Source organism: Salvelinus sp. IW2-2015, linkage group LG26, assembly GCF_002910315.2.
Source record: "Salvelinus sp. IW2-2015 linkage group LG26, ASM291031v2, whole genome shotgun sequence".
NCBI classification, from domain to species: domain Eukaryota; kingdom Metazoa; phylum Chordata; class Actinopteri; order Salmoniformes; family Salmonidae; genus Salvelinus; species Salvelinus sp. IW2-2015.
The window spans coordinates 42,410,936-42,436,744 of NC_036866.1; the positions used below are offsets into that span (position 1 = coordinate 42,410,936).

The window sequence follows — 25,809 nt, forward strand, 5'->3', positions numbered from 1 at the left end:
TACCTGTCGCAGACCTGCTGTTTTCAACTATCTAGAGACAGCAGGAGCGGTAGAGATACTCTCAATGATCGGCTATGAAAAGCCAACTGACATTTACTCCTGAGGTGCTGACCTGTTGCACCCTCGACAACTACTGTGATTATTATTATTTGAACATGCTGGTCATTTATGAACATTTGAACATCTTGGCCATGTTCTGTTATAATCACCACCCGCCACAGCCAGAGAGGACTGGCCACCCCTCATAGCCTGGTTCCTCTCTAGGTTTCTTCCTAGGTTTTGGCCTTTCTAGGGAGTTTTTCCTAGCCATCGTGCTTCTACACCTGCATTGCTTGCTGTTTGGGATTTTAGGCTGGGTTTCTGTACAGCACTTTGAGATATCAGCTGATCTAAGAAGGGCTATATAAATTTAGATTTGATTTAGAAAGATTCACAGATGTAGTGCACTCAAAGCAAAGGCCAAGTAGTGCACTATGTAGGGAATAGGGTGCAATTTGGGTTGCGACCTTAAAAGGGTCTGGTCCGGTCAGGATTAGGTCAGAGTCAGAGTCGGCATTAGGTAATTATGTCCACTTGAAGTGGTGTGTGTGTCAGAGTATGTGAGCGGAGGTGAGCTGTTGGAAATCCCACTCATCGGTCACGGAGTGGTCTGTGCACCGCTCTGGCACTCAATGCCCTTTCCCCTGCTCCGATACAAATTGCTTAGCACTCACAGGAAAAGAAACTGCTGCTCCAAATTAGCTCTATTCATATTTTTTTTAAAGATKATTTAACAAACACACCATCTACTTTTGTGACTATGTACAATTTGGTTTTGAAGTAGACTATCATAAGAAGCTTCAACATTTCAACATGTTGTAGGCTATTAACAAAGACCTACATAGGTGAGCACTGTGTGAGCACTACGTGGGCACTGTGTTAAAAGAACAAATAGCTTTTTCTCTAATCTACTGATGATCAGATACTTCAGTTGTAACGGGCTCTGTTGCACTCACAMTTTACAGTTGATAGACAACTTAAGCACTGTTACAAACTTAAGACTCCTCTTGTTCAACAGTAGCCTATATAGAAACCAAAACATCTCCCGTGCTGCTGCATGGGCTCATTGGTTGTCTTGCCATCAATTACACAGGCTGTGTGACCTATTTATTGGTCGACTCATATCAACGTCTCTGCGCAGTAGTGGTGGTGTAGCGAGCGAAATTGGAACACGAGAGCAATGTTTATTGGTCGACTCATATCAACGTCTCTGCGTATTAGTGGTGGGATATACAAAAGTATAGGCCTAATTTAAAGAACACTGCTGGGCTGAGCATTGCTAGAGCTTGTGGCTGAACGATACCGGAGCGAAATTGGAGCGGTAGAGAAAGCCCACGCTCCAGCTAAATTACTCAAGCTGAACTCGACTCAAGTTCAATGCACTCCGCTCACATCCTCTGGTGTGTGTATGTGAGAGAGAGAGACGTGCGTGTCTCTAGTTTGTGTCCACCCTGCTCTTTCTCACCTATTCCCTTGTGATGCTCCTCCTCCTCCTCCTAAAATGGACCCGGCCGGAGATTCCTGCCCGCTTCCTCGACCTGGTTCCCACGGCGACTGGAGGAAGGGGGGTTCTGAAGATGCTCGCACTGAGCATGCTCGGAGCAGGCCTGCTGTTTGCCTTGTCCAGAGCAAAGAGCATCAAGGTTTACCAATAGATATCACCCCTGCCCGTAATATCCAATCACTATTCATTTTGGTAAATTATGTCATAGGTCAAAGGTTACCAATCAATTTGCTTAATTSTTTTTATCTAATTGACATTTCTGTTTGAGGAATTATGCCAAATGAGAATATCTCAAATGCAGACCTTTCAAGAAAAGTTGTAGTGTTTTTGATTGAGGTTCCTTATTATTTGTGTACTTGGATCTTAATAGTTTTTTTTATTTTGTTCTTAATCCTTTGTGGGCTTTTGAAAATAAAAACCCTTTCTTTATCCAGCATTTTACTGCATTAAATTGCTGCACATGTTAGAACACTGTCAGTGAAATAAACTTCCCACATATTGTTCAAGATTAAAATATTTTAGTTGACTATATGACTAAAACTATTTGATTTTGTTCTGATGTAAATATTGTTTGTTTTATGGAAATATCGTATTTCTTCTTGAAGATACATTTAATATACATTTTCAATTAAAAATTTGTTTACAATTTCTAACAGTTTTTTTGTTGTTATTTCAAGGGTTGATACGTGTAATTTAAAGAATACTATGTTCATCTTTTGTCTCTCCAAATAGAGTTTATACTAAGCATTATAACGTTTCTCTACTGGTGGCATGTTGATTTTTATGAATTGTCCTGCGTCTTGTTCGTTTCTTCCACGAAGATCATGAGAGAATCCAATTTCAGCATTAACCTCATCCCAACAGGAGACCGAGCACCAGACCTCCCAATTACAAAGAAGAGACGGGATTGGGAACATTAAATCGCTTGCATGAAGCGGAGATCAAATATAAAGGAAATACAATGTGACAATCGTGCAGATCGAGAAACGAGTTCAAAAGAATTTGATAATCTAATTGTAAATACACCCAAACTTTTGGGCGGCCTTTGAGAAATCTGCATTTAGTTTCTTCAAATAATATTAGTCATCATGGCCGCATCTCGTCTAATTCTTAATCTGTGTGCATAATATGGCGTCATGGCTGTGCGTTTCTGGAATTTTTGGCAACTGTGTATTATAGGCATAAGCATAACTATTCACGTTTGCAGCGCACCAGTTCCTTCCAAACACGTCAATTTGATTGTTTTTGTTAAAACGCTCAGGGTTTAACACATTACGTCGTACCACATTCTACACCTTGCCGCTTGGAATTCGGCCAAATTTGTGTCTGGTATCAAGCTAGCCTGAACAGATACTTTCAGACATCTAATTTCTTCACCTCATTCCTGAGACAGGACTGCGCCCACCCCTTGTGTAAGCAATTTAAACCTGATAGCAAACGATCATCTGCCTATCTTTACACTGCAAATATCTGTTAACTTTTGATCGACTCAATATCTTATGCGCTTCCAATATCTAATYAGCTTCTTTACCATTGTCTTTGTCATATAAGCGTTATGGTTTATATGTACAAAGATCCATCCGGGCGGTAAACCTCTTCTGATTTATCGATTTATTTTTTTAATGCAAGACAAAGCAGAACTTTGATTTGTGCAATCGAGAAGCTGTCAAAACTCCTGTCTGACGCGCGCTCGTGTTGTTTTCTACTCATGGAAATGCTCAGTACAAGTGCCTGAATGTGCACACCGACAAATTTAGTAATATGAACTTATTGCCAAGTGGAAAATGTTTTTATTTATCTGTAGTAATCTGCTGGCTAACGTCAAGGGTCGACGGATCTTTATGGTGAGTAGACAAACAAAATGGAACATGGCACCAACCATTAATGCGAGTGTAAAGTTAATTGAACATATATTAAATATTATGCAGTGATTTATAGGCTATATGAAAAATAAGTATAGCCTACACAATGAAGTCTGTACTTTATAGTAGGCTAATAGGCAAGGACACGTATACTGTAGGCTATGATCTGTCTTTAAATGATTGTTTTAATTAAACTAGTTGAATCATTGCCAAAAATTGATCATATGTTTGTGTGTAAAATAATATAATGTATCCCCCAATAACGTTAGACATGRATTTCTTTAATTTGGACACATTTTATAGGGCAGATCATTTTTTATTTCTTTATTTGAGTGTTATAGAAGCCTAGTTTTTCCATTCTTTAAAAGAATAACCCATCATTGCCACAAGGACATTAAAACAGATTACATTTGCATGGTCCAAGCCAAAACCTCAACTTTCTATGTAGTCAGTGGTGTAAAGTACTTAAGTAAAAATACTTTAAAGTACTACTTAAGTAGTTTCTTTGGGTATCTGTACTTTACTATTTAGATTTTTTTTACTTTACTACATTCCTTAAGAAAATATTGTACTTTTTACTCCATTTTCCTTGACACCCAAAAGTACTTGTTACATTTTGAATGCTTAGCAGGACAGGAAAATAGTCAAATTCACGTACTTATCAACCGAACATCCCTGGTCATCCCTACTGCCTCTGATCTGGCGGACTCGCTAAACACAAATGCTTTGTTTCTAAATTATGTCTGAGTGTTGGAGTGTGCCCCTGGCTTTCCGTAAATAAAAAWATATKTAAAAAAGGGTMCCTGGTTTGCTTAATATAAGGATTTTGAAATTATTTATAKTTTTACTTTTGATACTTAAGTATATTTTAATCCAAATACATAGACTTTTACTCAAGTAGAATTGTACTGGGTGACTTACTTTTTACTTGAGTCATTTTCTATTAAGGTATCTTTACTTTTACTCAAGTATGACAGTTGGGTACTTTTTCCACCACTGTATGCAGGCACATGGGAACCCTTGGGTCGCAAGTGATGTGCGACAACATCCCAGGGTTAGTCAACAAACAGCGGCAGCTGTGCCGCCAGCATCCCAACATTATGCAGGCGATCGGAGCCGGGATTAAAGACTGGATCGGGGAGTGCCAACATCAGTTTCAGAACCACCGCTGGAACTGCAATACCATAGAGCGAGACCACAATGTGTTCGGACGCCTACTGCTGCGTAGTAAGTATTGAGAAAAAACCTAATGTGTAAGCCCCACTTTAAAAATATGAATTTAAGCTATTAAATGTATCCAGCGCAGACGTAGGTTTATATTTTCTGACTGAAATACAGGTATGAACTGTGCACAAAATCTATTCATTTTACAATAAATTACTTCTACTTGCCGTTATCATTCACCTGATGATAAGACAGGACATTACTTTTTGACATGGCATATGATGGGTGTCCCTGGGTCGCCGGTTTGCCTAGGCGTTTGTCCCTTTGGAAGAAAATTGTGAAAACCCCTGAAATAGCTGATATGCTGGGCTGTTTCTATTGTGTCCTGGGAAAGTGATATAGGCTACTCATCTTTGTCCTCATTTACAAGACACGCACGTCTGCACAATAGGCTTGTAAATGGTGATCTTATCATTCACATCTGCTATAGACTATAGGCTCCTAGATCAATGGCAAAATGGTATGCGCTTTTTCTCCAACCAATTATTCACAGTGGTGAACCTATAAAGTTCTTCTAGCGTTTATCAAAGTGAAAGAATTCGTGTGAAATGCATGTTCTTCCTTAACAGATGTTTTCCCCCGTGCTTGCATTGCATTCCATGCATTGTCTCACTTTACTGTCATACATTTATCAAATTGACGCGCGCGCTTGCTGCTGCTCTGATCGGTTTCTGATCCAATGCGCGGCGTGTTTATAAAACTGCCACGCCTGACGAATGTGGGAAGTCAAGAATAAGAGTGTCACCTGACCAACTATGGACTAATCAGTCCTACTAATTACTTCGCTCAATTTTGGAATCTCTTTTTAATTGGTATACAGCTCAGGATTCACTCTAAACCTTGGGGGCGATCATAGAACTTGAATTGGTAATTATTTTGGGCATCATGTTCCAGTCCTGCTCCAATATTCGCCCTAAATTAATCTGAGGCGGGAACAGTTTCCCGGATATAGATTAAGACTAGTCCTGGACTAAGAAYCATGTTCAATGGAGAMTCATCATTGAAAGTATTTTTTAGTCCAGGACTAGGTTTAATATGTGTCTGGGAAACAGGCCRTGAGAGTTCAGTTTAATCTGGTTATTTAATTGGGCCTGTGGTATTCATACTTCCCAGGCACAGCTCTGGGTTTGTCACACGACATTAGGAAGCTGCTCTGATTGGCAGCATTATCCCTGTGGTACCGTGAGAGCTACTTTTTGTCAATGTCAGGACGCTAATTTAAAACAATTACTGMGGTTTCTTTTTGGTTTTATGTTCTCACCGTTTTGGTTGTTTTATTCTCCCTATTAACCGTGTTAAAGACACTCACCCACAGAAGAGCAGAAGTTGGATGTTTCCTGACTGGACACCAACTCACACAGGCATGCACACACACCCTTGTTGTCATCTATAGCCTTTGATCCCACAGATCTKTCATCAGTTACAAGAGCAGTCGGGTCATACGGGTCCTTTATCAGACCATCGCTGGTAAATGTTACCCATTTATCCATCTCAGAGTTAGATGAAGCAAAGCACTGCCATGCATGAAATAAAAGACTTGAAAGAAAGCAGTCATGCAGGTACACCAACAGCAGCAATAACCAGCTATCTCTTTCTGTTTTGTGTTGAAGCTCCAATGAAGATCCTATTTGAACTGTGACACTCCCAAGTGAGATTACGGAAATAACRTTTACGTAATGCACGATTTCTGTAGATTTTCTATGCATCTTTATGGGATTCCTAGATGTTATACAATTTATATCTGCGTATTGGTGTAACTTCTAAGTGTGTACAATGTGCAAATGTGTGCTTTTGTGCATTTGAGCCTTGGCCCGCGGGTATGCCTGATACGTGTCTCCACGTAATTTATCCCATTTGGTGTGCATGCTGTCCCAAGKGTGTGTGTAGTGTATGTGTGTGTCCAACCAGTGTGCTTAGCCTCCCCCTATTCCCCCAGGCAGTAAAAAACACAACTCTTGTGTGTATGATGTTACCTGTGTTTGTCTGTCCTTCCTGTCACACCACTAATGCTCATTCAGTATCCTTCTCTCCCTTTCTTCCAGGCAGTCGTGAAGCAGCCTTTGTGTACGCCATCTCCTCGGCCGGGGTGGTCCACACCCTGACCCGAGCCTGCAGCCAGGGAGAGCTGCAGTCGTGCTCCTGCGACCCCACCAAGAAGGGCTCGTCCCGGGACGCCAAGGGGGCGTTCGACTGGGGCGGCTGCAGCGACCACGTGGAGCACGCCATGAGGTTCAGCCAGGCCTTTGTAGATGCCAAAGAGCGGAAGGAGAGAGATGCCAGGGCTCTGATGAACCTTCATAACAACCGCGCCGGGAGGAAGGTGGGGTTCAAAGTTCATACACACTGGAGGATGGACCAGAACCAACTGGATCTAGATCAGTGTTGAGAGGAATCACCAGACATTTTACATATTTTTTTTTATTGTTCCTGAACTATTCACACCTGAATCAAGTAGTCAAACACTGATCTAGAGGAAGTATATCGACTGTTACCCAGTCCTTAACACACACCCTAACGTCCTACCACCACTCTACCACCAACTTGACACAAACCTAGCTCCCTGACTTGCATCTTCTCCCTCCTCATCTCCCAGGCAGTGAAGCGATTAATGTCTCTGGAGTGTAAGTGTCACGGCGTGAGCGGCTCCTGCAGTGTCCGGACCTGCTGGCTGGCCCTGGCCGACTTCCGCCGCACGGGCGACCATCTGCGGCGGCGCTACAACGGGGCAGTGCAGGTGGTCATGAACCAGTATGGCACGGGCTTCACCACCGCGCAGCGACATCTTAAACGGCCCAGCAAGAACGACCTGGTCTACTTCGAGGACTCGCCAGACTACTGCATACGAGACCAAGAGTCTGGTGAGTCTGGCGTTTTCAGATTTACTCCACAGCTCTCGATGTTCAAAGCAGTTATATACACTGGCATTGGACAGACAGGCAAGCAAGCAAGCAAGCAAAGAGACTGACTAGAGTGTGTGTGCTGTCTGTCTATTTGACATCTGACATGACTGTCCGTCTGTAGAGTAGACCACCATACTACTTGTCCATAATATCTTCAGTATGTGGTAATATCTTCAGAGGGTAAGCGCTCAGTCTCTTGTACTTTAGGGTTATTCTTCATGCTGCACTGGATAACACCAGATGTAGAGTGTGTGAGTAAGTGCAAAAGAGAGGGATTGCGTTTGTGTACGTGCGCGAGAGAAGAAAAGTGTGTGGTTGTGTGTGTGTGTGTGAGATGGTAAGAAAAGAAAGTGGGTGTGACAGAGAGAGAAAGGGATAAAAGTGTGTGGTTGTGAGATGGTAAGAAAAGTGTGTGTGATCCGGAGGACCTGGGTGCCTGTCAGGCAGCAGGTGATCCGAGGCGATCGGGTGTCGGCCAGTTTAAGGGCCATTACACAGTTCTTTGGGATGAAACCCGACCTGCTGCACACTGCTATAAATTACCCACTCTGGAGCAAGGCACACACACACACCTCTGCACGCTTGCCCATCAAAGCCAACCACCCCTAATGTAGACCTGGGGGGCCTTTCTGAAGTTGCTTCCTCTCTTTGTCTCCTCTCCTTCATTACACTGACCTAAAGTCACAGGATAGGTGAAGGTAATCCGGAGAACAGGTCTTTCATGTCAGTGCAAGTGAAGGAAAGGATACAAGGAAACAAAGCTGGTTTAGACTATTGAGATACACTCAATCTCACAGTAGGCTACCTTCGTTGTTTTGATGACTGTGTGATGTACAGTTCTGTTTTGAAGAGTGCATGTGTTTTGGAAGAGAGTCCTGTTTTGAACACTGATTTGTACAGTACAGTTCCAGTGCACGAAGGCCTTTTATGGGCTGTGTACATGTGAGCATGGGGAGTTCACTGATCAGAGCCCATCTTGTGAGAACCTCTCTCCACAGACATTAGCTCCAGTCATCTGCGACGACACACACACACACACACACACACACACACACACACACAGTGGAGACTGCACCCCCTTGTGCCTCTCCGAAGTGTGAAATCAATTTCCCTCAGCCGCATGGAGGCTCAGGTGCTAAACTCATCTCTCGGCGCCCCCTCATCTTAATTCAATAAGCAGACGCCAGGAGAGAAGAGAGGGAGAGGGAGAGAGAGAAGAGCGGAAGAGTGTTTGTGACGTCACCCCTAGCAGTACAGCATACCGGGACTGAAGGAGGGGTGGACACGTTGTCAGGAGTGGGTGGAGTCTCGCCGTGCCCAGACATTACCTGGCTGCTCTCCCTCTTTCTATACCTACCTCGCTCCTCCTCCTCAGCAGAGGAACAGATGGAGTCAAATGGACAGAGGGAGAAAGAGCAGCGGGGCATAGAAATAGGCTGCCTAGAACAGACATGATTTGTTCCCAATCCCAAATCGACTCCTAGCTAGCCCATTTAAGACAGGACATTTACCTTCCCCTGTCCAGGGGTTTCAGCATAATGCAGAGGGAGCTAAGGAAGCTACTTTAGACTATTGAGATGCATCCCATTGAGGTTTGAGTAGAGGCCTCAAGATGAATATTTACAATGTATTGATCAGTTCATCGTGTAATTGTATTATGGGCTGATTTCTGGGAGTGAGTCCATTAAGCCCGTCAGACGCCCTTGCAGCGTCCTCATTCTGAGATGATAGGTGCATGACAGCCAACAGGGTGTGTGTTTGCGCCAGTGAGACTGTGTGCCAGCCGGAGTATACGCCAGCAGTATAGACAGAATGAAGGCGCCTGGAAAATTAACACCTGATGAAGACCCTGAGCCCCAGCTGATGGCTTCTATCATCAATCTCTCATCTCTCCTCCGCCATCCTGCCTCTTTTCATCCTCTTATCCTTCCCATCCCTTGCTGTCTACCCAGTTTAGATTGAGTATGCTTTGTTCCATTGGAATGATGTCAATACCTGTAGGGTAGTGGGGCTTAGACCGCTGTTTGCCAACTATCACTCTATTGCGGCTAAACTCTGGATTGCAGCTAGGTTGCTAGGATTTTGATTAAGTATATTTGGCGAGTTATGAGCACATTTGAAAAGGCTTATATGTGGGTCACAAGGTAAAACAAGCTTTAGGAATTACTGACTCACYTATATTCTCTCTTCATTTCTCTCGCCCTCTTCAGGTTCGGTGGGGACGGGCGGGCGGGTATGCAACCGGACATCTCGCGGCGTGGACAGCTGCGAGGTGATGTGCTGTGGCCGGGGCTACGACACATCGCACATCAGCCGCAACACCAAGTGTGAGTGCAAGTTCCACTGGTGCTGCGCTGTACACTGCCGGGACTGCAAGCTAGAGGTGGATGTGCATACCTGCAAGGCCCAGACGTGACCATAGTGAACCCTCATACCACCAACCAACCGCTTGCACAACGTCTGTCAAATGGCAGCCTCTTCCCTATTTAGTGCACTACTTTTGACCAGAGCTCCTATGCCACATGTAGGCTACTCCGCCAATAATGCCTTTTTACAGTCCAAAGTTACCCAATCTAATTTTGTTRTTCCCTTACATTCCATTATATTTATTTACTTTTTTCAAGTACAAAATAACCTTGTAAATACAAACTCTGTAATTTAAAAGAAAGTTCAGTATAGATGGGTTAGCTGACCATGTCACAAACTGTGTGCGCACTTCCACGGGGCGGAAGTCCGCGCGGTGTGATTCTGGAAGGCCAGATTGCTAGCAAGAATGACAAGAAACTGTCATGTGGGGAATCGTAAGTGGCTCGTTTCATGTTATTCATTGATACCAGGTCTTGTTTTGAGGTGTTTTGACTGATTTCATGTCAATGCTAATATGGCTAAAATTAGCGAGCTAGCTAACCAACAACTGGAACGATGTATTTGAGAGACAAGTGCAAATGTATTTCTTTTCAATAAACATTGAGGACATGTCAACTATCTAAGCCAACCCCCGTCTGTTGCTAAACAACCCAATGTCTACATAGTTTATGGAAATTGATAGCAGACCTGACCACAACCCCCTTTCCTCAACAAGCCAGTTACAAAACACAGTTTAGTCACCTAACCTCCAGCTATGATCCAGTATTTATTAAAACGTTGATATGCTTGACAAGACACAAAAAGTCCTGTCTTTTTCCACTTTTTTAATGATGACAATTGATCACCTTTTTTTTTTGTACAACAAAAAAACGGTTTTACATGAGATTTGAAGACAAAATGAAAACATATCAAATAAAGTCAAAAGCAATTCAGAACGCCATGTTTCCCTTTTCTTCTTTCTCTTCCAATCCATCCTCACTGTCCGTCTAATCCARGATTATTGGCACAAAGTGTGTCAGTCAAGTCCGGTCGGGGCTGGTCACTGTCAGATGCGTGTGAGCTGGTGCCACAGACTGGATGGCAGGATGCTCTCCACTTTCTCCATGATGAAGTTCAGAGGAGCAAACAGGGTGCTAAGAAACTAGAGACAGACAGCGGAGAGAGGAGATGTTAGAACACATGACCTCTCACACAATACGCCAATTCCTACTGGAACCAACGTGAACCAGATCTTTTTCGGGAACATTTCAAGGTACTGTATGTAGACGGCCTCCCAAATGCTAGCTAGAGGCCCATGGTAGGAGCTCCATAACATGCCAGTTTAGAATGTAGCCATCTCAACTGAAGCTCTACACATTTCAAGGTAGGTAGTGTGTGTTGTCGATGACCTCAAATGCTAGAGGACCATGATAGGAGCACTGTAGCATGTCAGTTGAGGTACTGTGCTCTACAGGGCAGAACCATAACTTTTCTCCCGGGTATGTTGACTACTGACAGACTACTGGCTGTGTTCTAACCCCTGAGAGTGGTGGTTGACTCTCGGTCAGCGCCCCGTTCCACTCCCCCTTCTCTCTCTGTTCACTCCTCTCTAATGTGTTTTGGCAACATGCAATGTGGGGGATAGGGGCTCCCTCAGAGGGATTGCGGGTCATGGAGGCTCGGCTTTGTCAGATGGCAGATAAAAAGGCCATCAGGGAAAGAGAGAGGTGAAACGAGCACCTCGTTTACACGCTAAGAGGGAGAGKGGCCCTGTTCCAACCCTTTGAAGATGCAGCCTTCCTTGGGAGAAGCCACTGATCTGATAGGTGAAAGCCAAGTCGTGTTTTCATCAATTCAATCATATTAGATCAGTGATTACTTTAAAGTACCTGTCTGGMGAAAATCTCACTTCAAAGTTCATATTCTGTTAACTCATTCCCAAATATTGTTGTTGACTCATCATATAATCGTATTTGTGGCCAAAGGATAAATTGGAGGAAAAACCCCCACCTTAAACTTGTATCTCAAAACAGACAGTTTCAAAAACGCTTGCTATTTCCTCGGATGGATGAGCTGGCCTGAGGAGGATGAGCTGGCCAATCACCAGTCTAATCGCATTGTTTTTTTATGACCTGTATCCATCCACACAAGTCTGTTGTTGGGGTACACCGACACCGAAAAGCAGCTTTTTAACATACTTACTTAGACATTTTTGGAAGGAAAACTATTTCACTCATATTGTAAATAATTAAATGTCATATTTCATAGKAATCTGGAAACACTGGACAATTACTTTAAGGAAGCGAGTAAGGAAGAAGGTACATCTGTTTGAACCCTAGTGTGTAAACCAGGTGCTGATTAGTTTGTCTTAGAAGAGTGCACTTTCAAAGTATTGGAAGTGGGTCAGAGCTTGTGCGTGTGTATACACGTGTCTGACCATTCTTTCTCTCATTCCATATACCAGAATGCTGCTATTGGTGAGGACATTCTCACCTTTATGGCTAAGGCGAGACTGCAGGTGAAATGTTTGAATCCTTCGCCTGTAATGTGATTTGTGAATCCAAATAAAGTATTTAAAATGTTTGTGTGTGTGTGCCATCAGCTCTTCGCAGGCAGCACCCAACCAGTGTGGGGTCAGAGCAAGCCCCTGCAGAGGAGATAGTAGCTGCTGATTGTGTCACACCAGGAGCAGAGACATGAGCTCACACACATTCCAGGGGAGTGGCATCAGACAGTACAAGCCTACTGAGGAAGAACATTAGGTAGAGGAGAGGACAGAGCCCTCCACTGGCAGATGGGAGAGGGAGTTGTGTAGGTTCTACAAGGGTGGATTRATTAGTCTGAAGCTGCGTCCTTTACTTATTTCCTTCCCCGCATCACCACTGATCTACAAGAACTTACATTGATAGAGGATGTTGCAACTTGTATAGAGCTTGGCTAGTCTCCCGTCATCCAGACTRGATGAAGGCAGGTCTATGATTGTTAGAGTCTGTCCAGGACATGAACGCAACCAAYTTAATGGCCACCGTACGAAGAATCTGAATGCAAAGAACCTTATTGGGGATTTGACTTACAAAGGCAACTGGATAMTGTGTGAGAGCGGTGCAGGAGACTCACAGCTTTAGCGAAGACTCCCATGAGCTCGGGGAACTGGTGTGTGAGGAGGGCCAGCATGGCGGTGAAGGAGCAGAGACCAGCCGTGAACAAGATGAAGAATGGCAGTTCCTTCTTAGGGTACACCGACACCTCATGAAACACTGCTTCCACATGAGAGAGATACAAAGAGAGCATCAACACACTGTACATACTTTATACACAACGTACAGTACCAGTCAAAAGTTTAGACACATACTCATTCATGGGTTTCTTTATTTTCTACATTGTAGAATACTGGTGAAGACATCTAACTATGAAATAACACATATGGAATCATGTAGTAACCCAAAAAGTGTGAAACAAAACATATGTTAAATTCTTCAAAGTAGCCACCATTTGCCTTCATGACAACTTTGCAGTCTTGGCATTCTCTCAACCGGCTTCACATGGTCAAGGCACACTTAACCAGCGTGGCTACCACAGCATTCTGCAGCGATACGCCATCCCATCTGGTTTGCACTTAGTCCCACTATCATTTGTTTTTCAACTGGAAAATTACCCAAAACACACCTCCAGGCTGCGTAAGGGCTATTTGACCAAGAAGGAGAGTGATGGAGTTCTGCATCAGATAACCTGGCCTCCACAATCACCCGACCTCAACCCAATTGAGATTGTATGGGATGAGTTGGACCACAGAGTGAAGGAAAAGCAGCCAACAAGTGCTCAGCCTATGTGGGAACTCCTTCAAGACTGTTGGAAAAGCATTCCAGGTGACTACCTCCTGAAGCTGGTTGAGAGAATGCCAAGAGTGTGCAAAGCTGTCATCAAGGCAAAGGGTGGCTACTTTGAAGAATCAATAATATATATTGATTTGTTTTAACACTTTTCTGGTTACTACATGATTCCATGTCTTATTTCATAGTTTTAATGTCTTTAATATTATTATACAATTTACAAAATCGTAAAAATAAAGATAAACCCTGGAATGAGTAGGTGTGTCCAAACTTTTGACTGGTACTGTATACACACACAATGTACACCAACACCTTATGACACACTGCTTCCACAGAGAGATACATAGTCAGGGTCAACACTGTATACACGCAAACACACACACACAGTACAGAGGGGTTGAAGCTAAAATAAATCCCATTACTTCGACTTAAGTCAACCTCAGATCAGTGGGAAAACTCTGACTCGAGGGCCACACAGACTTTTTTATGACCGATTTGTTTGTCTAAATGTATTTGCGGGCCAGAAAAAGGGCAGTTATTTGAAAATATATAGGAATTGACTGCACTGGGCCTTTAACCCAAAATAATAATCCCCCCCCAAACCTCATGCGTCATCCATATGACTGAAATCTGTTGCAGTGACAGAGAATTTTAACCCAAGAGTACACCTCACACACAACAGCTCAGTCAACACACTGTACACACACATGCACTGAGTGTATAAAACATTAGGAACACCTGCTCTTTCCATGACATAGACTGACCAGGTGAAAGCTATGATCCCTTATTGATGTCACTTGTTAAATCCACTTCAATTCAGTGTCGATGAGGAGACAGGGTAAAGAAGAATTTTTAAGCATTGAGATTGCATGTGTGTGCCATTCAGAAAGGGAATGGGAAAGAAGTGCATTTGAACCGGGTATGGTAGTAAGTGCCAGGCGCACTTGTGTGTCAAGAACTGCAACGATGTTGAGCGTGAAAAACCCAGCAGGTTCCTGTGTGAATCAAGAATGGTCAACATGGGCCAGCATCCCTGTGGAATGCTTTAGACACCTTGTAGAGTCCATACCCCAACGAATTGAGGCTGTTCTGAGGGCAAAAGGGGAGGGGTGCAACTTAATATTCATGTTTTGTACATTCAGTACATACATACATACATACATACATACATACATACATACATACATACATACATACATACATACATACACACACAAACTTGAATCCAGAGCGTCTCTTACTTGGTAACAGCTCTCTGTCTGCGGTCTCGGTGCAGATGGGGTATGGGTAGAAGAGGTGGCCTTTCTCCAGAGGGTACGGGATCATTCTAAAAGCTGGGGAGGAAAGAAGACACAGCATTCAGAATAGGTACAGTCATGTACAAATGTTTGTGTTGAGCCAAGAAGTGGGGAGGAGTTATGCATCAAAATGGAGTACCATGAGAAAACTTTAAATGTTTTATTGTAATCCCTGCCCTCGAAATGTGTACGTTTGTGTGTGTATGTGCATATTACAGAGTAAAGGCAAAATGTGTAACACAACAAGCTGTTATGGCATATAAGGTCAAGCTGATGGTGTGTGTGTGTGTGTGTTACTCACTGCCCTCCCAGGTACAGTGGAGCAGGTTAAGGGCCCCCTCCACCCTCTTCCAGTGCTGCAGGTGAAAGAAGGCGTAGGCTATGGCCTCACTGTCCCCTCGCTTCAGAATGTGCTCTGGGGGCAGTATTAAACTTTTCATTTCTAACAGGTACTGAGGAGAGAAGGCGAGAGAGGAGGGGGGGAAGGTAGAGCGAGAGTCAGCAAGAAAAATATTAAATGTACAACAACAAACATATACTTTTTAATGCAAAGTTATACCAGTTATCTTACAACCAGGAGAACATCAATCAGCATTTCATTTAAGTAGCACCATCAGAAGCACAGTAGTAGTAATAGTAGTATTGAAATGAATTCATTAGGCCCTAATCTATGGATTTCACATGACTGGGTGAAATCCACTCCCACTTGGGAGTCAGATCCAGCCAACCAGAATCAGTTTTTCCCCACAAAAGGGCTTTTTTACAGACAGAAATACTCCTCAGTTTCATCAGCTGTCCGGGTGGCTGGTCTCAGATGATCCTGCAGGTGAAGAAGCTGGATGTGGAGGTCCTGGGCTGGCGTGGTTACACGTGGTCTGCGGTTGTGAGGCCGGCTGGACGTACTGCCAAATTCTCTAAAACGACTTGAGGCGGCTTATGGTAGAGAAATTAACATTAAATTCTCTGGCAACAGCTCTGTTGAACATTCCTGCAGTCAGTATGCCAGTTGCACGCTCCCTCAAAACATCTGTGGCATTGTATTTTGTGACAAAACTGCACATTTTAGAGTGGCCTTTTATTGTCCCCAGCCCAACGTGCACCTGTGATATGATCATGCTGTTTAATCAGCTTCTTGATATGCCACACCTGTCAGGTGGATGGATTATCTTGGCAAAGGAGAAACGTTCACTAACAGGGATGTAAAAAACATTGTGCACAAAACTTGAGAGAAATAAGCTGCGTGTGAGAATGGAACATTTCTGGGATCTTTTATTTCAGCTCATGACACACGGGACCAACACTTTACACGTTGCTTTTATATTTTTTGTTCAGTGTGTGGAGGTACAGTAGTAATAATGCTACTAGCAGTGTTTGGTGCGTAGCTCCATTGTTGTGTCTTACTTTGGGGACGTGTGGGTTGAACTCCACAGCTCTGTGTATGGCTTCTACAGCATTCATCTCTGCTGTACTCAACCCTCGCCTCGACGCTGCCTCTGGAGAAAACCTGCAAGGGAAGAAAGGACACTCTCAAAGATGGGTGTGTGTGGGGGGGGGGGATCAGTGTGTGTGTGTGTGTGAGAATGTGTGGGTATGTATGAAAGTGTCAATGTGTGCGTGCCGGCAGGCATAAGGGCTAAGAAAAATTTTATTTTCACAATACACAACTATTTTTAAATAAAATGACCCCTAACCCATTTCAAAATGCAAATCACTCAATACCATTCTCTCTGTCGCACAAATAGCCCCAGGCTAACTTTTAAATACTACTCCAGGTATGTGAACCACTTGGTGCCAATTTAACAGTAGTAAAAGGATACTCACTTGTCCGATACCGCCCTGGCTTTGAGCAAAGCTGCTGTGTAGCATATTGTTGCAGATTTGGGTAAACTAATATCTGTGAGGAGACAAAGCAGACATGCACAGTGTTAAGTGGAGGAAAAATAACAATTACACACAATGAAATGACAGTAGACAGGGGAGAATAGGACAGTTGGGATAAGACCCAGAAGGGTTTACAGGTGTCAGGATTGTACTACAATACAGTCTCACTTTACTTCAAGTCATAACGGTTAGAAGTATTCATATATTATCTAATTATTTGCATTTTATGACTTTCTTTATCTTATGACTGTCATTCAAACTTCCCCTACGGCTGGTTGTCTAATCCACAGAAATACAATCACAAGTGACATTGTTAGCGCTGCATAGATGTCTGTTATAGAAGCATTCAAGCGTCACCAATAAGCAACGATTAACGTCGACTCTTTTCACTCACTGTGTGTGTGTGTGTGTGTGTGCGTCAGTGTGTGTGTGTCTTACCGTCGTACTTGGCTAGTACGGCCTGTACGTCTGCGTAGTTCTGTAGCTCTAGCAGCGACTCCAGCAGGTTCTCATGGATATTGAACATACTGAGGAGAGGGAACTCCTTCATTAACTGGAAAACATACAACTGTTGTTACATGTAATACCGGACAGGCAGTGAAACACAACACAGTCAGCAACATGAGTTTAGTTACCCCCGCCCAGTCCCACACAGCCTCAGACCTAGCCTGGTCCCAGATCTATTTTTTTTACTGTCATGGTGAAATTGGCATGACAATGACCATAGGAGATGACATGACAGCACAAACAGATCTGGGACCAGGCTACCTCAACCCCCCCTCCACAGGCCCCATCAGGCCTACATGGTCTATCTGAGATGGTAGATTTTTATTTTATTTATTTTTTTACATTTACTGATACATTATCTTATCAAATACCCCCAATTGAATGAATGTCAGAGAATATCATCATCATCATCATCGAAAATGTATAGTGACTGAAAACGTGGGCATATCAAAACAGGGCAAATCCTAACTTTCACTAAAGTAAAATGTTCACTTAGAACTGAAAATTCAACTAAAGTGGAAACTAGGATTCACCTGTAACATCCTGGCAGCTTGGCGTATACTGTACTTACGTCTCTCATCATTTTGACAGCTTCTCTGGTTCGTCCCAGCTTTCTAGAACACATGGCCAGTCTCCTCTTAATGTACACCAGAACATTGGTGTCCCTTCCTGAGAGACACAGCACAGCAAAGTTATTTTAACTGGTATAACAGACACATGCTTACAGACACATACAGACAAATCCGTACGCGCGCACCCACAAATGCATTTATTTGCGTTTATGTAAGTGTTTGAGTGCGTGTGTGTGTGTACTCTACTCACTGTGCTGTGCCTCATACTGCGCTCCGTGGTGTTGAAGCTGTTGGCTGCGTCTGTAGCAACCTTCTCCTGCCTTCACGGCCTGTTTGAAGAGCTTCTCTGCCTCCACGATGGTGGTAGCCTCCTCCTCTGCCAGCAGGATGTATGCTGTCGCACAGCTGAGAGGAACAGAGAGAGAATTTGGGGGGAAAAACGACACAGCAGAAGATGGCATAGCTGGAGGATAAAACAGGGGGAGACAAGTACCTGCACTAAGCAAAAATATAATAAAAGAAGAGAGTAATGTGCAAATCTGCTGTTTGCACAAGTCCGAAGTAGGTCAATAACCTACTATATTAGCTACAAACAGTATTTTATGTGTGCATCTTACACTTTTCATTCGGGTTGTATACAGCAGAGATGTGGTTGATTCCACTTCACTTCAGTCAATTGAGGTGAAATTATATTTATGAAGGATTTATTAATGAAGAGTCCTCATGGAGAAATAATGGGATTATGTACATGCATGAGTGAACTGAGGCCAACCATGTTACACGGCATGATAGCTCGGTAGGTGAAATAAGCACTACTCACTCCTCTAGTTCAAGGGCTTCGTGTGCGGCGGAGATGCGTGCCTGTGGGTTCCTCTCTCTCCACGCTTTCTGCATTACTGAAGACACAAACGCGTTCGTTTGTGTTATTGAGACCAGAGAGGTCACGATAACACTTGTGACCATGAATCAAACCTTCCTGGAGATGGGGTGAGATTGACTGTGTGTGTGTGTGTACGTGTGTCTCTGTGTGATGTGTTCCTTACTGGCGTCAGCTGGCCGGAGGTGGTCCGAGTCACATGTGAAGAAGGTCTGGTGGTCTTGTGCCGAGAGATTCATGTCGTAGTACGTGAGTGGCTCTCGGCCCGTCACCCACGTATACCTGGAGGGCGCGCGCACACACACACACACACACACACAGTTAAAAGTTATTTTAACGGTTCTAGAAAAAAAGTCTAGGGGGAGTGAGAGAGAAAGAGAGGTAGGTAGAAGAGAAGAGAGATGAGAAGAGAAGAGCGAAAGAGAAAAGAGAGGTGGAAAAAGCTGATGAGGAGGCACTAGGTAGCACTGATCAGATTTATGAGTGTGGGCTCCTGGTGAGATGGGATTCTCTCAACCTGTTGGCATTAAAGCTGACACCATGGGACAGCATATCAGCCCCAGCCATTACTACCAATTCTCCAGGGAGAGAGAGCGAAAACACGTATCAGGGCAGAGAAACAGAGAGAGGGAATGAGGGAAGAACAGAAAACAGAGGTTGGAAAAGAGTGAAGAAAACAACAGAGCAGAGGATGAGAGCTGGAGAGAGAGAGAGAATCAGGAGTTCTTGAGGGAGTGAGGGGGGTGAGAAGACAAAAAATGGAGAGTGAGGGAGGAGAGAGCTAGAAAGGGTGAGGGATCGTGTGACTCACCGGTTATACTCCGCCCCTCTAAATAAATTCAGTGGATTTCGCCATACTTTACATTCTGGGGGAACAAAAGGAGAAAGACATTGTTTAGGTGTGTGAGACACAAAGTAGAGTCCTAAGTGTACCTCTGAGCAAGCTAGGGATCAAGTGTACATCATGATATTCCTACACTAAAGTACCTTACAGTAAGACCATCTCATAGCTTCTATAAACTTTAGGTATGGACTACCAGACTGCATCCCAAATCCACAAATAAACACCACTAGCCAGTTGCCATCTTAAAATCACTCTCCTTTACCAGACAGAGGGATTACAACAGCAAATAATTATAAAGCCATTTCCCCAATCATGCCGTGTTGATTCAACATGGCTCAGATAATCCATTTAATCCAACAAAAAACACACACGCATTGGATTTTTCACTGGTGTGGGAGCGAACAATAAGGCTCTCTATGGTACTAAACGCTCCATTTGCCTGTCGTAGGCCTACATGCTCTAATCAAGTGCGTGGGCAAAACAAAGAAGACTTCTATGGTAAATGCTCTATCTGGTATCTCTACTAAGTGAGCTGGGTTGCGTCACTATACTTCTGGCTGTAGTAAACGCTCGAGCACAGTGGCTCCCAACCCTTTTTTCAGTTACTGTACCAGCAACTGAATTTTGCTKTGCCCGGAGTACCCRTGAWGTACCCCCTCGTGTTCATTTTACCAGTAGGCCTATGGTTGCATGAGTCTTGAAGTACCCCCTGTGGATAGGCCAAGTATCCCCAGGGGGTTTAGTAATCCGGGCTGGAAACCACTGCTCTAGCATAAGGGCGAACACTGAGGCCATTTCAATGTGGAGTGGTGAACGCTTACTGAATGCTTCATCTAGGTAGTAAATGCTATATATATATATATAGACATATAGACAGCGTTCACTAGATGGAGCATTTACATATATATATCTCTCAAGTAAATAATGTTTATATCTAGCGAATCCTCTACCTATCTAGTAAATCTCTGAGTCTTACCGGACACACTCTGTCGGTTGGAGTCTGCGTCTCCGTTACTGGTGCTGGAGTTGGTTGGGGAGCTGTTGTCCACGCCGCCCAGCAGAGGGCGCAGGTGGCTCACTGACACCTGCTCGATGAAGGAAGTACCGTACTTRCTGAAGTACCACCACTCAAATATCTGATGGGACAGACAGGAGGCCGTTCATTCAGGGATGATTCAGCAGGGTTAGGGCCATAGAGAAACAATATGATACTATATGTATGTGTTCCATCTCTACATTCAAAGACTCAATCATGGACACACTTACTGACACTTGTGGCTGCTTCGCGTGATCTTTTGTTGTCTCTTCCTTTTTGCCCTTCGCGCTGTTGTCTGTGTCTAACATTTTTTTGTACCGTGCTTGTGCTGCTACCATGTTGTGCTGCTACAATGTGCTGTTGTCATGTTGTGTTGTCGTCTTAGGTCTCTCTTGATGTAGTGTCTCTTGTCGTGAGGTGTGTTTTGTCCTACATTTTTATTTTTAATTCCAGCCCCCGTCCCCATAGGATTGCCTTTGTGACTCTTGGTAGGCCGTCATTGTAAATAAGAATGTGTTCTTAATTGACTTGCCTAGTTAAATAAAAGGTAAAAAAATATTTAAATCTGTCTTTAGGGCTGTGTCGATTCAGTCAAATGCCATTTGGGCTACTTCATACTACTGAGATTTTGTAATAGTGTCTTATTTTGGTATGCCGCTTTAAGTACAACATAACCCAAACGAACATAGCATAATGTTTGGAAGTTAGAGGTCTAAATACTGTATTAATGAAGAGACAAAGAGTACGTCCGATACAAATCTATACACAGGTTGCACACAGGCAATCACACACGTTAGACACTTCTATTTTAGCATTGCCTAATCAAGACAGTGCCCGACATGCAACTCAGACTCCGTGTCCGCACGCACGCACGCACGCACGCACGCACGCACGCACTCCTTGACCTTAATGGTCTTAATAGTTTTAATGGTCTTAATCCATACACACCAACGGTATCGCTTTCTTATCTAGGCTACTTCTAGAGCTGGCGACACAGTAACGTACTGTCCTAAAGTGACCATTCAATTATCTAAACCTCTCCAGTCTCCACTGACTGTAATTAATATAACTGATATACATCTGTATTGCAATACATCACAGCTGAGCCCAGTACACAGAATTTCTTCTCCGCTGTAATTATTCATAGGACACATTAAGAGGCCTGTGAGACTCGTCATCGTTTCCAGGCAACTAAACAAACTGGCCAATCTACGGAGAGAGGTAGGGGGTTCGCTAGCTTGTAGCTCTTCTCTTTTTCTTCTCCTTGTAAGGAAGACCACTGTAGCACAGTTCAATCACTGTACTGCAGACAAATAAGGGCTCAACTTGGTGATCCTGTGTGGCTCAGGTGGTGAGAGCACGGCGATAGCAACACCAGTGTTGTGGGATCAATTCCCACTGGCATCACATAATATTTAAGTGTAGTGTAGGCTACGCACTCCCTGTGCTGTAAGTCAGTTGCTTTGGATAAAATTGTCTGCTAAATAGCATAGATTATCATATACTAAAATGTACGTACTCACTGTACCGTAAGTAGCTTTGGATAAACGTGCTAAATGGCATAATATTATCAACTTACCAGTATGAGTCCAGATATCAAGGAGGAGGTCCCCGTCAGAGCCACGTAGAACTTGGGGGTTAGGGTGTTCAGAAACATGCTTACTATAGAGGAGACACAGAAAAACACAAAAACTCTGTTAGCATTTCTGTAACAAAAAAAAGCAAACACACATTTCCGATACGAATTTAACAAAGCTGTATCGTAGCATAAATCCCTTCTATTACCATTATATTAGGCTATATTCCAGCTACGGTAGGGTCGTTCCATCTGATTTCAATCATTTTCGGACTGCACACCTTTTGATTTGAAAGAAACCTTTCACACATTTGCCCATGGTGGAAGTGGTCGGAAAGCGACCTCTTCGGACCTGAATGCCAAAACATTCAGGAAATGTTGGTGCTCAAAGTTGACCCATCTCGCATACCCTGCCCTACAACGAAACGTCCACGTCTTAATCACTTAAAAAGAGAAACAGTTGAGTTTGATTTAATTTGAAAACTTACAAACAGGGTTGTCTTGCTATTCAAGGATTTATTGAAAAAATGTTTAAATATATATTTATTTGTTGTTTAAACGTCAATTATCTAAAACGTATGAATTCCGATTCTTCTCATTTTCACAAATGTTGTAGCTTAGACCCTATTTGACATCTGATATATTTGTGTTACTCCCATCATCAGTTGAGACACAGCATAACTCTTGAATACAGGGTGTGTTTCATTTCAATCATAGAAAGAGAATTCATAGAATGGACATATCCCTTCAGACCCTTGCAATTTAGCTGGTACACCATTAACATTTAATGAAACTTTAACTTCCAATTACTACTAGTAAGATGTCCATCGATGTCCACCCACTGTCTATTCTATTATCTATATTTCTATGATTTCATATGGAAGATTGACAGTTTAACTTATAACAATGGACATTCTCACTCAAGTCAACATTCATTGATGTGTGGACCTCCAACCATCTTTGTGGTAACATTTTAAAGTTGATATTGTAACTTTATTCACATTTTAGTACATTTATCAGTCAAAACATGACACCCACCTTGTATTCAAGAGTTTGCTGTGTCTRAACCGATAACGAGCATAACAAACACCTCAGAGGAGGTAAAATAGGGTTTAAGCTCCAACATACAGTACCAGTCAAAAGTTTAGACACACCTACTCATTCAAGGGTTTTCTTTATTTGTAATATTTTCCACATTGTAGAATAATAGTGAAGACATCAAAACTATGATATAACATATGGAATCATTTAGTAACCAAAATAGAGATTCTTCAAAGTAGCCACCCTTTGCCTTGATGACAGCTTTGCTCACTCTTGGCACTCTCTCAACCAGCTTCATGAGGTAGTCACCTGGAATGCATTTCAATTAACAGGTGTGCCTTGTTAAAAGTTAATTTGTGGAATTTCTTTCCTTCTTAATGCGTTTGAGCCAATCAGTTGATGTGACAAGCTATTGGTGGTATACAGAAGAAGCCTTATTTGGTAAAAGACCAAGTCCATGTTATGACAAGAACAGCTCAAATAAGCAAAGAGAAAGACAGTCTATCATTACTTTAAGGTGAGTCAATCCGGAAAATGTCAAGAACTTTGAAAGTTTCTTCAAGTGCAGTCGCAAAAACCATAAAGCGCAATGATGAAACTGGTTATCATGAAAGGAAGACCCAGAGTTACCTCTGCCGCAGAGGATAAGTTCATTAGAGTTATCAGCCTCAGAAATCGGCAAATAACTGCACCTCAGATTGCAGCCCAAATAAATGATTCAGAGTAGCAGTAGCAGACACATCTCAACATCAACTGAGTCAGGCCTTCATGGTCAAATTGCTGTAAAGAAACCACTACTGAAGGACACCAATAAGAAGAAGACTTGCTTGGGCCAAGAAACACGAGCAATGGATATTAGACTGGTGGAAATCTGTCCTTTGGTCTGATGAGTCCAAATTTGAGAATTTTGGTTCCAACCGCCGTATCTTCGTGAGACGCAGAGTAGGTGAACCGATGATCTTCGCATGTGTGGTTCCCACCGTGAAGCATGGGAGAGTGATGGTGTGGGGGTGCTTTGCTGGTGACACTGTCTGTAATTTATTTAMAATTCAAGGCACACTTAACCAGCYTGGCTACCARAGCKTTCTGCAGRGATACGCCATTCCATCTGGTTTGCCCTTAGTGGGACTATCATTTGTTTTTCAACAGGACTAAGACCCAAAACACACCTCCAGGCTGTGTAAAGGCTTTTTGACCAAGAAGGAGAGTGATGGAGTGCTGCATCAGATAACCTGGCCTCCACAATCACCCGACCTCAACCCAATTGAGATTGTATGGGATGAGTTGGACCACAGAGTGAAGGAAAAGCAGCCAACAAGTGCTCAGCATATGTGGGAACTCCTTCAAGACTGTTGGAAAAGCATTCCAGGTGCCTACCTCATGAAGCTGGTTGAGAGAATACCAAGAGTGTGCAAAGCTGTCATCAAGTCAAAGGGTGGCTACTTTGAAGAAGCTAATATATATTTTGATTTGTTTCACACTTTTTTGGTTACTACATAATTCCATATGTGTTATTTCATAGTTTTGATGTCTTCACTATTATTCTACAATGTAGAAAATAGTAAAAATAAAGAAAAACCCTTGAATAAGTAGATGTGTCAAACCTTTTGACTGGTACTGTATATGAACATTAAGATTTTTTGGGCAGCATTTATGCATTTTTTAGAAAATGTACATTTAATCTTTAAATTATTATTATTATTTATGAATCATGAAACAGTTTGACAACCGTGTTTTTAAGCTTTCAAATTATATCCATCTCAACCATTCATCTTTTTCAGTGATGAAGACATAGAAGGCTCGTGGTAGCGTCGCGTATTCAAAATGCACTCTCTCCTGAATGTTTTGGGACTCAGGTCTAAAAAGTAACTTTCTGACCACTTGTACCCAATGTCCCCTCTAATATGTTTCGTCACTGAGCAAATTTCAGGTCTGTTGAGTGCAAACTTCAAACTTGTGAAATTTCTGGTTTGCGTTTACTGTGAACACTGAGGTTGTACCCACTTTAATTTACTGTTTTAACAGTGGCCAAGTAGGCTACCGTGACTATTCGATCATAATGTAGACCTACCAGAGTGGCCTACCATGAAAAACAATGGAGAAAATGCATGAAATAACATTTTAACATGGAAATAGATGTTCTATCATTCCGCTCACGGTAGCAGCCAATGCAGGCCTACATTCCATGAGACTTTTGAAAAAAAACATGCACGGCTTGACATCAACCCGATTTATCCATTTGTCTTTCAGACAAGGAAGTGACTGAACATTTTGTTGTGTTGTTTGATGCAAGAAACCACTTGACAAAATAAAATGCATTACTATTCCCATACTATTATTACAGAGAATCAGACAAATGATGCTACCCTCTGCCTATTGGCTACTTAGCGTATTCAAGCCCGTCTCAAAATACAACACCGCCCGTTTAAGACAAAAAAAAAGCTCTTCACCTGACTCGCTTTTCAAAGATGG

At 42.9% G+C, this 25,809-nt stretch overlaps 2 protein-coding genes and 1 pseudogene across 13 annotated transcripts in view; 2 read left to right on the plus strand and 1 right to left on the minus strand.

The window, feature by feature from the left end:
- Positions 1–1,694, plus strand: part of LOC111952235 (ankyrin repeat, SAM and basic leucine zipper domain-containing protein 1-like) — a 52,061-nt pseudogene extending 50,367 nt beyond the window's left edge.
- A 646-nt stretch (positions 1,695–2,340) lies between these two features.
- On the plus strand, positions 2,341–10,831 carry LOC111952482 (protein Wnt-2). 4 transcript variants are annotated; one of them, XM_023971187.2, is made up of 6 exons: positions 2,341–2,955; positions 3,348–3,387; positions 4,412–4,632; positions 6,648–6,949; positions 7,223–7,487; positions 9,740–10,831. In XM_023971187.2, the coding sequence occupies exons 3-6, from the start codon at positions 4,416–4,418 to the stop codon at positions 9,943–9,945; spliced, it is 990 nt and encodes a 329-aa protein (XP_023826955.1). In that variant the 5' UTR covers positions 2,341–2,955; positions 3,348–3,387; positions 4,412–4,415; the 3' UTR covers positions 9,946–10,831. The 4 variants fall into 4 exon arrangements, with proteins under 4 accessions (XP_023826955.1, XP_023826952.1, XP_023826956.1 ...); XM_023971184.2 differs by having other exon boundaries at positions 2,341–3,387; XM_023971188.1 differs by lacking the exon at positions 3,348–3,387.
- LOC111952480 (suppressor of tumorigenicity 7 protein homolog) overlaps positions 10,706–25,809 on the minus strand; it is a 71,441-nt gene continuing 56,337 nt past the window's right edge. For 8 of the 9 annotated variants that reach the window (XM_023971179.2, XM_023971177.2, XM_023971180.2 and 5 more), the window contains 14 exons: positions 22,300–22,382; positions 20,661–20,820; positions 19,652–19,706; positions 19,007–19,122; positions 18,784–18,859; positions 18,214–18,368; positions 17,963–18,060; positions 17,323–17,437; positions 16,825–16,897; positions 16,405–16,507; positions 15,305–15,455; positions 14,947–15,039; positions 12,993–13,135; positions 10,706–11,037 (listed from right to left, as the gene is read on the minus strand). In XM_023971179.2, coding sequence (XP_023826947.1) covers positions 10,942–11,037; positions 12,993–13,135; positions 14,947–15,039; positions 15,305–15,455; positions 16,405–16,507; positions 16,825–16,897; positions 17,323–17,437; positions 17,963–18,060; positions 18,214–18,368; positions 18,784–18,859; positions 19,007–19,122; positions 19,652–19,706; positions 20,661–20,820; positions 22,300–22,382 — 1,517 coding nt within the window. In that variant the 3' untranslated portion in view covers positions 10,706–10,941. The remainder of the gene's footprint in view (positions 11,038–12,992; positions 13,136–14,946; positions 15,040–15,304; positions 15,456–16,404; positions 16,508–16,824; positions 16,898–17,322; positions 17,438–17,962; positions 18,061–18,213; positions 18,369–18,783; positions 18,860–19,006; positions 19,123–19,651; positions 19,707–20,660; positions 20,821–22,299; positions 22,383–25,809) is intronic. The other variant, XM_023971176.2, reaches the window with a different exon arrangement.